The sequence below is a fragment of the Chlorocebus sabaeus genome, chromosome 15 (genome assembly GCF_047675955.1).
Source record: "Chlorocebus sabaeus isolate Y175 chromosome 15, mChlSab1.0.hap1, whole genome shotgun sequence".
NCBI lineage: Eukaryota > Metazoa > Chordata > Mammalia > Primates > Cercopithecidae > Chlorocebus > Chlorocebus sabaeus.
This window is the reverse complement of record NC_132918.1, coordinates 52,631,135-52,644,025: the sequence shown is the minus strand read 5'-3', so window position 1 is coordinate 52,644,025 and position 12,891 is coordinate 52,631,135. Positions and strand designations below refer to the sequence as shown.

General features: G+C 48.1%; 1 protein-coding gene across 8 annotated transcripts in view; it reads left to right on the top strand.

Moving 5' to 3' along the window:
* Positions 1-7,290, top strand: part of MRAS (muscle RAS oncogene homolog) — a 58,146-nt gene extending 50,856 nt beyond the window's left edge. For 7 of the 8 annotated variants that reach the window (XM_008008973.3, XM_073023579.1, XM_008008971.3 and 4 more), the window contains 3 exons: positions 254-353; positions 2,320-2,399; positions 3,963-7,290. In XM_008008973.3, coding sequence (XP_008007164.1) covers positions 254-353; positions 2,320-2,399; positions 3,963-4,062 — 280 coding nt within the window. In that variant the 3' untranslated portion in view covers positions 4,063-7,290. Of the gene's footprint in view, positions 1-253; positions 358-2,319; positions 2,400-3,962 lie in introns of all 8 variants that reach the window. The other variant, XM_038002808.2, reaches the window with a different exon arrangement.
* The last annotated feature ends 5,601 nt before the right edge of the window (positions 7,291-12,891 follow it).

Here is a 12,891-nt window from a genome sequence, read left to right as displayed (position 1 = left end):
AGCAGCCCCTCGAGGCCTCACCATTGGCCTTGCAGTGGACCTGAGGCTTCAAGATAAGACAGCCAGCGCCCCCAGGCCCTTTCCCCTAACCCTAACCTCTCTCTGGAAAGGAGGAGGGAAGGGACTGCAGTCCGGGCTGACTGGGGAGGTGCTGTAGGCTGACTGTGCTATGCCTGAGGTGTGGCTGCGCCACCTTAACTAGGTGTGAGGGGTGGTGGAAACCTCACAGAGCTGCTATTCCTTTATTTCCCAGGGAGTCATTCCCGATGATCCTCGTGGCCAACAAGGTCGATTTGATGCACTTAAGGAAAATCACCAGGGAGCAAGGAAAAGAAATGGCGACCAAACACAATGTAGGTGTGTGCATGTGTGTAGAGGGGGTCAGGAGATGTGTAAAAGCTGTTGCCTGGTCACCCCTGCAGTCCTGGTCTTTGGAAATGAAACTATTGTTTATTGAAGGGCTCCCCTTAGTTTAAGTCTTGTTGCTGCTGAAATCCTGCAATTCCAGGAATCCAGGTAATGCACATCAGTGTTTCTTCAGTGGTAGAGGCAGGCTCCCTAGAAAGAAAGTAGAAGGTGTCTGGGACCTGGGGGGATCATACAACTCAGGGACTTCTGAGCGATGGGGTGGGACCACAGGTGGCAGTGGTCTGAGGCCCTGGAGCCTGGGCCATTACTGAGCCGGCAGGAGTACAGGATGTGAAGGGGCTCCAGGTAGGTCCCAGCTCAAGCTGCAGTGCCTTTCTGCCTCCCCTGGGTGTGTGCAGGGAAGCACGTTGTCCTGACTCACAAGGGCCCGATAGGACTCTACTGGCCACTTATCAGGGACACTTGCCTTGGCCGGATTTGGTGTCCAGCCGGAAGAGGCTCCAAAGCAGACCTCAGCACCCCTTACCAGGTCCAGGAGAAAGTGGAAAGTGTGCCCGGTTCAAACCCTGAGTCTCTGCTGGCCGCTGTTGACCTTGAGCAAGTGCGTCACTCTGAGCTCAGTCTCCTGAGCTGCAGAATGGAGATACTTGCTTACCTCAGAGGGTTAATGTGAGGACTGAATGAGGTCAGGGATAGTGAGACCTGGAAAGCCAAACAGCCCACAATGAAGAGCAGTTTCCATTTAGTGTTATCAGAGGCTCAAATATTTGTCCAATGAATATTTCAAAGGCTTAAGCTCTGCCTTTTGTGCTCTGCCCTTTGTGTGTCTGTTGGCTACAGCAGAAGTGTGCACATCTGACCTCACGTGATGATGATGGATGGGAAGATACTGACTGGTTTGTGTTCTGGGCAATGATTTACAATCTACTCCTCTAAAACAACAGCTTACCCTGTCGCCCTCCTCCATGCATTTGAAGTGTTATTTTTCTTTTCCCCACTGTGCTTTTCTTTTTCCAGCATATTATAATGAAAGGCATTAATTTTGTAATCAGAAAAAACTTATGAAAAATAACCAAGTTATTCAGTCTAATCACACTCAGTTTACTTCCATCTGTCTCATCAAGCGAGGCCTGTGTGTTCCCCACCCTGCTCCCCGCCTTTGGGGAATGAACACTTCCTGCCTTGGTGGGGTCCCTGCTATAGGAGAAGGTGAGCGCTCAGGAGTGAGTGTGTCCTGACCTCATAGAGTCTTTTTTCTCTTCCCTCTGCCAGCCCGAGGCTTGGTGCAGATCTGGCCCTGGAAACCTGCTCTGTGGGGCCACCACAGTCACATCTCCTGCTGTCTGCACCCTTTCAGCCGGGTGATGATTTCTCAGCATTGAACGTGCAGACAAAAACCTTCTATAAACATGGCTGAGCTCCCAGGCTCATAGATACAGACCAAACAAGAGCTGGGCCGGGGTGGGGGCCAGCACAGATGGGCCAGGGTCACCTGGGCCCAGAGTCCTGGTCATGGCCCAGTCTCTCTTCAGCCTTTTCTACCAGCGTCCACTCTGGAGGGGCCCAGAAAGAGGGGCAGAAGTCATCCCAAGGTGGAGAAACAGACCTCAGAAAAAAAAATGGGTAGAATCAGAATGTATTTTAGTTTAATAAATGAAACAGTCTTTCATCTTCAAGTATGTAAAAAGATCACTTTATTCTATTTTTAGGGAGCTATTAAGTATCTCTGTGCCTAGAGAACAAGAGGGATTTGGAAAAGCCATTAGTAACACTTTCCAACCTGAAAGAGTGAGAAGCCCCAAATGATGCCTGAGGCTGGTGGGGGCTGGGGCTTCTGTGGCGTGTTTTGAAAGCACCTGGGTTCCTCAGAACCTCTGAGCATTTTTAAGGGTGGAACAGGGCTTTGAGGATCTCTGTGCCACTTTGACCAAGTTGAGCTTTGCCTTCCAGATTCCGTACATAGAAACCAGTGCCAAGGACCCACCTCTCAATGTCGACAAAGCCTTCCATGACCTCGTGAGAGTAATTAGGTGAGCACTGCCCCCTCCCTAGAAGCGGGCCTCCACAGCATGGGTTGCCTCCTGGAGGCAGCTGGGAGCTTGAGGAAGCAGCGCCTCTTCTGAGGCCATGAGGCTGTAGAATTCTGGGCCTATGTTTGGATTTCTTGTCCCTCCTTCCGTTTCTTTCTTTTGCTCTTTCCACCCACCTCTGCCCTCCCCACAGCTGCTAACGGGTTTGTGGGTGAAGTCTGCTGCACGTGCTAAGTGGAAATGCCTTCCTGTCTGAGGCAGCAGCTCAGGCTCCCTGGAAGGCAGCTCCCTCCAGCCTGGCTTCAGTGTTCTCCTCACGCCAAAGCTTTCAACACCGTACAAACTAGGTCTCTCTCCTCTTCCATGTCCTGATATCAGAGCACCCTTTGATACTTCCCCTGAACAACCAATATTCTGATTCCAAGGTTCAAATTTCAGAGGCATTGCACACGTATCTCCTTTCCTGACCCCACCAGCTGTCAATCTCCAAGTATTGTCAGTAATCCTAATAATCCTAATGAAAGTTTCTTGTATATTCCTTTGCATGGTCAGGGTCCAGATCTTAATCACCTCATGCACTCATGACTAAAACAGCCTCCTGGCTGCATCTCCTGTCACCAATCTATCGCATTTCCCAAATCTTCAACATGCACAGCAGCCTAACCAGTGGGTCTCAGACACTGTGCGTTGAGTTTGTGGCCTGTATGCTGGCGCCTCCAAGGGCTGCTGGTGAGCTGTGAGATCAGCCCCGGGGCTGTAAGCCCCACTATACACACATCCCCCAACATGCTTAAAAAGCTCATCTTCTCATTATTCCCCAGCATAATGAGGAAATATTACAGTCTTCACTTTATGTTCTTGCTGGCAGTTTTGCCCTCTCAAGATGATTTTCTCATCCAGGTGTGGTGGCTCATTTCTGTAATCCCAGCACTCAGAGGCAAAGGTGGAGGTGGAGGAAAGAGGATTGCTTGAGGCTAGGAGTTCAAGACCAGCCTGGGCAACATAGTGAAATGCCATCTTTACAAAAGAAAGAAAGAAACTATTTTATCTTAGGCATTTTGCCTCCAATTAGGACGTGCTGCCATCAGGTAGCCTATGGTGATGTCTTGGTTGTGAACCAGTAGTGCCAAGGTCAGGTTTTAGACATAGGAAAAGTTAACAGAAAACATGAAATGGCTTTTATGCTTAGTTGACCCATCATTTTATTTAAACTATGAAACACAGAAATAGAAACCAGCACTCTATAAGACAAATCGTGATGTAGCTTATGATTTATGTAAATGTAGCCACAACATAGTGTCAGTCATTCCCATCAGTAGGGCGATTTAGGTTATCCCCTCCCCTGTCTCCCTGTTTCATTGCCTCAAGAGAAGCTATCCTGCCAGGCCCTACTCCAGTGGCCAGGACAATCACTGGGTGAGGCATGGCATCCCTATCCCCTTACCCACTAACCCTGCCACCACAGGCCTCCTCTGCCTCAGATCTGGGGCTAGGGAGGAGAGGGGCAGAGGAGAAGCAAAGCCCATTCTGACTTTGTCTTTCTGTCCTTCATTATTTCAAAAGGCAACAGATTCCGGAAAAAAGCCAGAAGAAGAAGAAGAAAACCAAATGGCGGGGAGACCGGGCCACAGGCACCCACAAACTGCAATGTGTGATCTTGTGACGGGCCTGAGGCCCTGGGCACAGTGACTGTGGCCTGGCCATCCCTCGGGGCCCCTCCCCACCTAACTGCACTGAAACCATTTCTAACCACAACCTTTGGCCCAAGGACCTGGTACAGGAAGGGAGAAGGGTGAGTGGGCAGGGAGCAGACAGGGTCTGGCTTTGCCCAGAGGGCACGGGCTTTCCCACCTCTCACAAGAGGCAAGGAAGCCGCCTGTAAGCAGAAGCAGCATCCCGGTGCCCCTGGCCTCCCCGTGTGTTGATTCAACCCGGTTCCTGCCCCTCTCTGGGTGGGTGTGTTTATTGTAACTACTTAGTGTTGGTTTGATGTGGAAGTGTTTATCCACATACAAAGTACAAAACAAGCCATGAACAAGCTTCTTCCCCTTATCCCCCATCCACAGTGTCTGAGCTTGGATGTCTTTTATAGATTTTTAAATTATTTTAGTGATTGTTATTTTATTAAAGGGGTCTGGGCTCACTGCCTGGTGAAGTTTCAAGTGTTCAGCAGACCTCTCTGGTAACATATCTGGAATATTGTTGTTTTTTAACTGAGTTTTCCCATCAGTGCCAAAAGTCAACTCAATCTGAAAGTAGAGTGACTGAGAGGACAGAAGTGAATGGGAACTGTAGCTGGAAGCCTCAGGCCATGGGTCAAACCTGGGAGGGAAAGAGACCCTCCTCATGGCCTAGAAATGAGAGAAGAGAGAGGTATTTACCCAGAGGGTTTTCCTATGGTTGGGGATGCAAATATTAGAAAACAGATTGTATTTTGCTGAAGGGAGTGGCTGTCATGAGCATGTCAGTTCTAAAAGGGGTTTTCATTATCCTGGAAATGTATAACTAAAGTAAGCTGATTGGCTTTGCAAACATGTTCATTTGTTTTTCAGACAATATGGGTTAAGTTCTCTGCCCTCCCCAGGGGTCTGAGGAGGCTCTGGGTTTCTCAGATCTGCCTCTTGCTGCTTTTTCACATTGGCTGTGCTGCTTGGTGCCTCTCTGATATGAACACACTGACACGTCAAAGTAACCTAATGTGGACACCATGCAGAAAACTCCAGTTCATGCTGGATCTCAACCAAAAACGATTCATACTGTTATCACTAAAACAGCACCAAGACCTGAAGCCATCTTCCCTTGGCGTTAACTGACTACCACTTCTGTAAGCCCAGTCAATGAGCAGACCCCTTCCAGTATTTGTAAAAGTAGTACTGGTTGCCTTTTTGGTAATTTTTATTGACCTGTTGAATCTTGACTATAATATGATCTGACAAGTAAGGAAGGCTGGGCTGATGTGTGGCTCTCATACACCTTCCACAAGGGGGCAGTCTCCCCAGCTCCCTGATGATGCTCACCCCCACCCGCTCAGGTGCTGCTGGTGTGAGCCAAAGACTGGAGTTTTTCCAGCTGGGGTAGGAGTGGAGTGACAACAGGAACAATGGTGCACCAAAGAAAAGGTCAGAATATAAGGCAGCACAGCTGGTGACCTTATTTTCTAGATGTTACAAATCAGGTCACTATGCAAACTAGAATATCCTCAGCAGGTGGCCTAGCCACTCTGGAGAAAGAAACCCAAGGAAAGTGAGCACCCAACCGGATGCCAGGACACCTGGGTTCTGAAAATGCGCTGTGTTCCTACCTCGGCAAGATCACCAGCACTGAGGGGCCCAGCTGGAGAGTGATTCTGCTACAAAAGGAGATAGTTGAGACTTTTGTTTGTTGGAAATCAAACTTCTTATTTGACTAAATTGCCCCTTTTTCTGTTCCTAAAAGGAAAGATAAGAGAGAACATTCCAGATGAGGCACTTCAGAGTTTCCTTAGATCCTATAATGTTAAGAAGTATTTTAAACACTAAAAGGACAAAGCTCTTCCCAATCCTATGCTTCCCTAAGTGGTACGTGTGTAGTTTGATGGCAGCTGCAAACTGGAGGTGAGGCGGAGGAAAGGCAGGCAGGAAGAAGTGAGGATGGAGATGCTCAGAACCGAGAGCATGGCGGAGTAGGAGAAGCAGCCCTGCACACAGGGCGGTGTCCACGGCCAGAAAACTCCTGCTGGGCACCAACCACTATGAGCATAACCCATACCCACCATGGGGCTGCAACTCCTCGATGGCACTGAGTGGGGTAGTCTCACTGGAAGCAGATCAGCTGACACAGAAGAGAGACCTTGGCCATAAAGGTGAGAAGACAGGCATTTCAACCACATGGTTGGGACAGAAGGGACAGTGCATCTGTTCATCCATCCTGCTCTTGGCTCACAGTTGAACTCCATAGTGCCTGAGAGAGACTAGTTAAGGGTTGGTCTTCCGTAGCCTCTGCTGTTGAGCCTCTGGTAAGCTTTCATCTCCCATGAACTCATTTCCCCATAACTGAAATGAGTAAATAATGCCCCATTTGTAGAAGTGGGCCCTCATGACTGAGGTAGCTTCCAGATAGGCCAGAGTAAAGTGTAGAGTGTGTCCCGTGGCATCCCTCCATCATCTTCTCCATCATCATCTACCAGGATCAGACTGGGAAACCTGGTTGGCCACACCACACCATGACCGAGGAGCCAACTGGGACTTGTGGCTGTTTGACATCCTCATGTTCCCATTGGTCTTCCGGAGAATAGTGCTAGCCTCACATCTCCTGGAGCACAGCCTTCCTGAAATGTCCTCACCCCATGCCTTTGCCATTGTGTGCTCTCAGATTTCCTCCACTATTTGACACCCTCTTTAGAGGGCTGCTTTTTTTTTCCGGAGATAATCCTAGCCATCCTCTCCACTTGGGCTATGGCCACTTACTACCCGTGCACTTTGCCACACAGGGGACACCTGGATGGTTTCTCTTAGGACTTTTCCCACCTCCTTCTCATGACATTTGCTGTGGAGAATGCCTGGCTGGGCCTCCTGGGGCCTGTCTCGCTTTGCCAGGAGACATGACCCACTAATGTGGTAACTCTAACCCAAAGGCCCCTCAGACGTTACAGCAAATCCAGAGCCACAGACAGGTTCCCTCCGTTGGTAGCCCATCGTGTTTGAAATTCCATGTCGAGTTTACATGGAATGAAAGATACTTGAATTATCGTGTGCCCAGGAGTGCCCAGCTTCTGTTTCATAGTCTTAACAGGTGGCCATTGTCGTGAAACGAGAGTGATGCCTGAAGATCTCAATGATGTTTGAGCCTTTTATGTAACTTTCTATTAAGTCTTTGTATATCTCGACTGATTAATAAAGAAGAGAAACACGTACCTGTCTTATTTCCTTTTACTCCAATATTCCTGAAGTTTTGCTGAGAACATTGTGAGTTGTTGGTGTTTTGCCCGGAACATCCACCTCTTACAGAGCATGACCTTGGTCCTAACCAGATCTAAAGTAAGGAGGAGCCCACTGGTGGCCATGGGGTGTCTCCTTCCTGCGCAGAGCCGAAGGATGAAGGCAGGCTAGCACAGCATTTAGAGGCACTGCCTCTTGATGCTGGGCAGATCTGGATTTTAGCCCTACTCCCGACTTTTGTGTGCCTTTGGGCAAATGACCTGCCTTAGTCTTGAGCTGCCCTGCCTGTGAATGGGACAATAATGTGTACCTCGAAGTAGCTGGAGGACTAAAGCTAACCTAGGACTGTGGTGAGGAGCCCAGAAATGGTGCTCTTTGTCCAGGACACCTATTGGATTATCTGCCTGACATTCCTTTTCATGGAAACTGCCCTCTTCCCCCATCCTTGGGGTTACAGTCTTTGGCACAATGTGATTTCACTTCTTTGTTGATTAAATATGGCGGGTACTTGACCAACTTGAACCTCTCAGGCTCCGTTTTCCAGGGAATACAAGCCAAAACTCTCTCTTGGTAGCTCTTGTGGGCAACTCTAGCTGAAACATGTAAACCTGGGTGCTGGAGGATGCTTCTCATGCCCTCTGGGCTGGAGGCAGAGAAGGCTAGACTGCAGACTGGGGGGAGAGGCGATGTAGTGGACCACTCAGGCCTGTCTTCCTGCCCATTCGTTCTTTCCACAAATATTTATTGGGCACTACTGTATGCTACGCGTTGGGCTGGGTGCTGGGTATATGGTAGTGAACAAGGCAGTGAGTCTTAAGAACTGATAAGTCAGTTCTTTCTCCTCTAGTTCTATATTAGTTTCATGTGGCTATTGTAACAAATTACCACAAACTTAGTGGCTTAAAAGAGAAATGTATTCTCTCACAGTTCTGGAGACCAGAAATCAAAACTCAGTATCACTGCCCTGAAATGAAGGTGCCAGGAGGGCCTTCGCTCCTTACCTCTCCCAGTTTCTGGTAGCTGCTAAAATTCCTTGGCATGTGGCTCCATCACTCCAGTTTTGGAGGCCAGCACCTCCGTATCTTTTACTTCTCCATCTTCACATTGCCTTCTCTGTGTGTGTCACATCTCCCTCACTCTCAGTTGATACTTCTTCCGTCACTGAGACGGTTGAAAACAGCTGAACAGAATTTCCACAGACTTCTTTCACCCCCTCTGCCCCCTCTGCAGCATCTGCACCCACCTGCTCTGCCTTCTTAGTGATGAACCCTCCATGCTCCTGGCTGAAGCCAAGCCCCGTCCTTGAGCACTAGCACATACCAGTCATTATCCTGGCCCCTCACCCCTCCTCTGTAACACCAATTTTCCCCTCTACTGGATCTTTTTCATCTTAAAGAAAAACAAAACCTTCTTTTGACCCACTTCTTCAGCCAGATACCACTTGATTCTCTGCTCTCTTTTGTAAGAAACCATCTCTTATTTTTTTTATTTTATTTTTTTTTTTTTGAGACAGAGTCTTGCTCTGTCGCCCAGTCTGGAATGCAGTGTGATGATCTCAGCTCACTGCAACCTCCATCTCCCAGGTTCAAGCAATTCTCCTGCCTCAGCCTCCCAAGTAGCTGGGACTACACGCATACACCACCACACCCAGCTAATTTTTGTATTTTTAGTAAAGATGCGGGGTTTCACCATGTTGGCCAGGCTGGTCTCGAACTCCTGACCTCAAATGATCCACCCACCTCTGCCTCCCAAAGTGCTGGGATTACAGGCGTGAGCCATTGCACCCAGCCCAGCAAGAAACCATCTTAAAAGCAATCTGTGCTCACTGTCATGCATTCCTCTCATTTCTTTCTCTTTAAACTGCTCCAGGTAAGCTTTCACCTGCCACTACATCACCACCACCATTCTCAAAGTCACCAATGGCCTCCATATGGCTAAATTCAAAGACTGGTTCTCAGCCTTTTCATACTTGAGCTCTCTGCAGTAGTAACACAGTGGAACACCCGTTCTTCCTCGTGAGACTTCCATTGGCTTCTAGGATGCTGCCGTCTTTTAGTTTTTCTCCTTCACTGGTCACTTCCTTCTTAGTCCTTATCTTCCACCTAATCTGTTAACTTTGGAACACCCCAGAGCTTAGCCCTTGGTCCTCTTCTCTACCTACACTCACTTTCTTGATGACCTCATCCAGTCTTGAGGCTCAGATGCCTTTATCTGCTGTGGGCTTCCAGTTGTACTTCTCCAACTTGAAACTCTCACAAGTCCCACTCATATATCCAGCTGCCAAATTGATATCTCACTTGGATGTGTCAGGTACCCAGTCTCAAAGTTAACAAGTCCAAAACGGAATTCCTCATTTTCACCCTCCCATACCTGCATCACATGTAGCCTTCCCCAGCTCAGCTCATGGCAACTCCATGCTTCCTGTTACTCAGGCCAAAAACTTTGGAGTTATCCTTCGTTCCTCTCTTTCTCCTGCATCTCACGCTCAACAAATCTCTGTTGACTCCAAAATAGATCCAGAATCTGCCCATTTCTTGTCACCTCCACTGCTAACATTCTACCCTGAGCTGCCATCTTTCATGCCTATTTCATTCTTGTCTTTTTGCAGTTCATTCTCAACACAGCAACCAGGAAATTTTTGGTAAAATGGAAGTCAAATTATGTCTCTGCTCTGCTCAAACCTCACACCCCGGTGGCTCCTCCATCTAATTTTTAAGATGTGTAAGAGTGGGCTATGCCACTGAACACTTAGTAATGGGCTGATGTTTATTAGCCACAAAAAAAGGATGGTCGAACATGTCCGTTCGTTCAGGCAGCATATACTCACTGAGCCCTGAGCCCCGAGCCCCACATCAGGACTGCAGAGAACATTAAAACCTGTGCCACACAGGGGTTCCCAGCCTCATGAGGATGATGAGCTGTGGGGATCTGTGCATTAAGAGGAATGCTCTGACCTGGAGGAGCTCCCATAAATCTTGGTCCCTTATAATCCTTGTACTCAGTAGATGAAGAGGGTGTTCATTGACCAGATGAAGATTTTAGCCACATTTTGGGTCCACTACTTCCATCACTTTTGAAGATTGAAGGTTTCCCTTTCTCAAGGATCCCAGATTCCCAGATCCATACCAGGACTATTTTAAAGTCCTCTTTCATCTCCGCACACTTCTAAAGAGGCTGTGAACCGAAGTTCCCAGATGTCACAGATGTCAGCATTGTCATCACCCAGGAGCTTTCTGGAAATGCAGACTTTTGGGCCCTGTCCCAACCTGCTGAGTCAGGATCTGCATCTTAACAAGATCCCAGGAGAGTTGCGGGCACAATGAAGACTGAGTAGCCACTGGCCCAGAACATCAGGCCTGGAATCGAAATGAAATCCAGCCCTGGACTCACTGTTCCTCAAGATCTGGTTCAGCTTCATCCAACCAGAGGAAGCTTCATCTGCATTCATTTGTTGACTAAAAAGTTCACTCCTCTGCCTTTAACAGCTGCAAGAGTCTGCCCAGCGAGGAGGAGGCAGTGAACTCCAAGTGCCCGCCCACGGTCAGCTTCCCTTAATTATGGGAAGTTTTCACACAGAGGCAAGTGGGCTCCCAGTGTGCTTCTCCAACACTTGCATTTTGGTTAAAATGTGCACAACTATGGTAAATGTAAAGAACAAGAAAAAATCTAACTGCCGAGAACTCTTAGGGACTCTGAGTCCCTAAGCACTCGGAAAGGTGGGCTAATCTGTGCAAGCTGGATTTTCAGTTAGCATAGCTGCTGGGCTTCCGCATCATCCCAAATAGCTCATTACCATGCTAATATGGAAATTTAAATATAAAAAAGGAAAGCTGGGTTTATACCAAGGGAAGAACTGACAGATGCTTTCAGTGGAATGTACATCCTGGCAATTATGTGCTAAACCATTAGCTGTGACTCAAATCCAGCTTCCTAGTCTGTCATCAGCTCTGCGCCTGGGCTAATGAGCAGAGGTGAAATCACTGGATAAGTGGCTCTCAAAATATGACCCTCAGACCAGCAGCTTCTGTATCCGAGGAGTTTGCTAGAAATGCAAGTTATCTGGTCCCACCCCAGACCTAATGAATCAGAAATTCTGAGGTGAGGCACAGCAATCTGTGTTGAACAAACTTCCCGGGAGACTCTGTTGCACCTTAAAGTTTGAGAACCACTTAATTAGATAAATTTAGGTAAAAATAAAAGTTCTTACCACAGGAAGGTAAATTGCGGCTGGGCTTGTTCTTATCTACAAGACAGCTGCTGGCTCTCTGGGCAAAGTTGTCCGGGTGCTTCTTCCTTCCTTCATCTGATTCATGAGGACCCCTCAAGGTCTGGAACTGTTATCGGAAAGGGGTTCCGATCCAGACTCCAGAAGAGGGTTCTTGGATCTTGCACAAGAATTCAGGGCAAGTCCATAGAGTAAAGTGAAAGCTAGTTAAATAAGAGAGTAAAGGAATAAAAGAATGTCTACTCCATAGGCAGAGCAGCCGCAAGGGCTGCTGCTTGCCCATTTTTATGGTTATGACTAAATGTGTAACCCACATGACTCCCTCTTCTCCACCCTTGCTGTGGTTAACACCCCCTGCCTCTCTGGCCCTCAGCACACTGGTACAAAACCAGCGAAGAGCAGAGAAAATTCAGGGTGCTGTGGCAGCTCCAGGACTACTTGGAAACCCATCGCTAGGATGGGAGGCCAGCTGGGCAATGGGAGCAGAGGAGAGACGGGAGGGATGTCAAAAAAGCACTTAAAGGCAAATGCCACCGACTCGAATTTGAATTTGTAACCACCTAGACCAGTGGTTCGCAACTCAGACTGTATAACAGAATCACTCAGGGAGCCTGGAAAATAATTCTGCTGCCCGGACCACTCCTTCAAAGAGTCTGGTGCCATTGGTCTAGGTTGGGGCCCGGACATCAAGACTTTAAGGCTTCCCAGGTGATTCTGCTGTGCAGCCAGAGCTGAGACCACTAGCTGGGCTGCATTTTCATCTCATTTCCTGAATACCATGCCTTTCAGTGATCACGGGTTCATCAAAAAACAGCTGCCTGGAGGAGCCACTGTCTATAAAGCCACTCCTATAAAGGATCAGTTTCCCAGCCCTTGATGTGTAAATGGACACTTGACCATAGTGGATTCTTATGTTTTCATTAAAGTGGGACCCATCAGAGCCTGGCTTGATTTGTTGGTTTTCTGGTCACAGTCTACTGTGATATCTCATTTGTCCACATCTCTTCCATTTTTATATCTATGACTCAGGGAAGGGCCTGGTGATACAAAGTTAATACTGAACGTTTATCAAATGAATAATAAGTATTACAGATCTCAGCAGGGGCCTCCATGCCTTAAAACCTAAATAAGGTTGGCTCAAACTATCCTTCTCCATTCCCAAGCCTATGGTTTGTGGCCGTCCCAAGGCCCACTGAAGACTTCACACAGTTCTTGAAAGTCAGGTTCTCACAGGGACCTCCACTTCTGTCCATTTCAGTCTGACGTTCACCCCCTGCCTCAGTTTCTACAAAGAAAACTCTCAATAAACATTCCTAGCCAGGTGCAGTGGCTTGCACCTCTAATCCCGGCT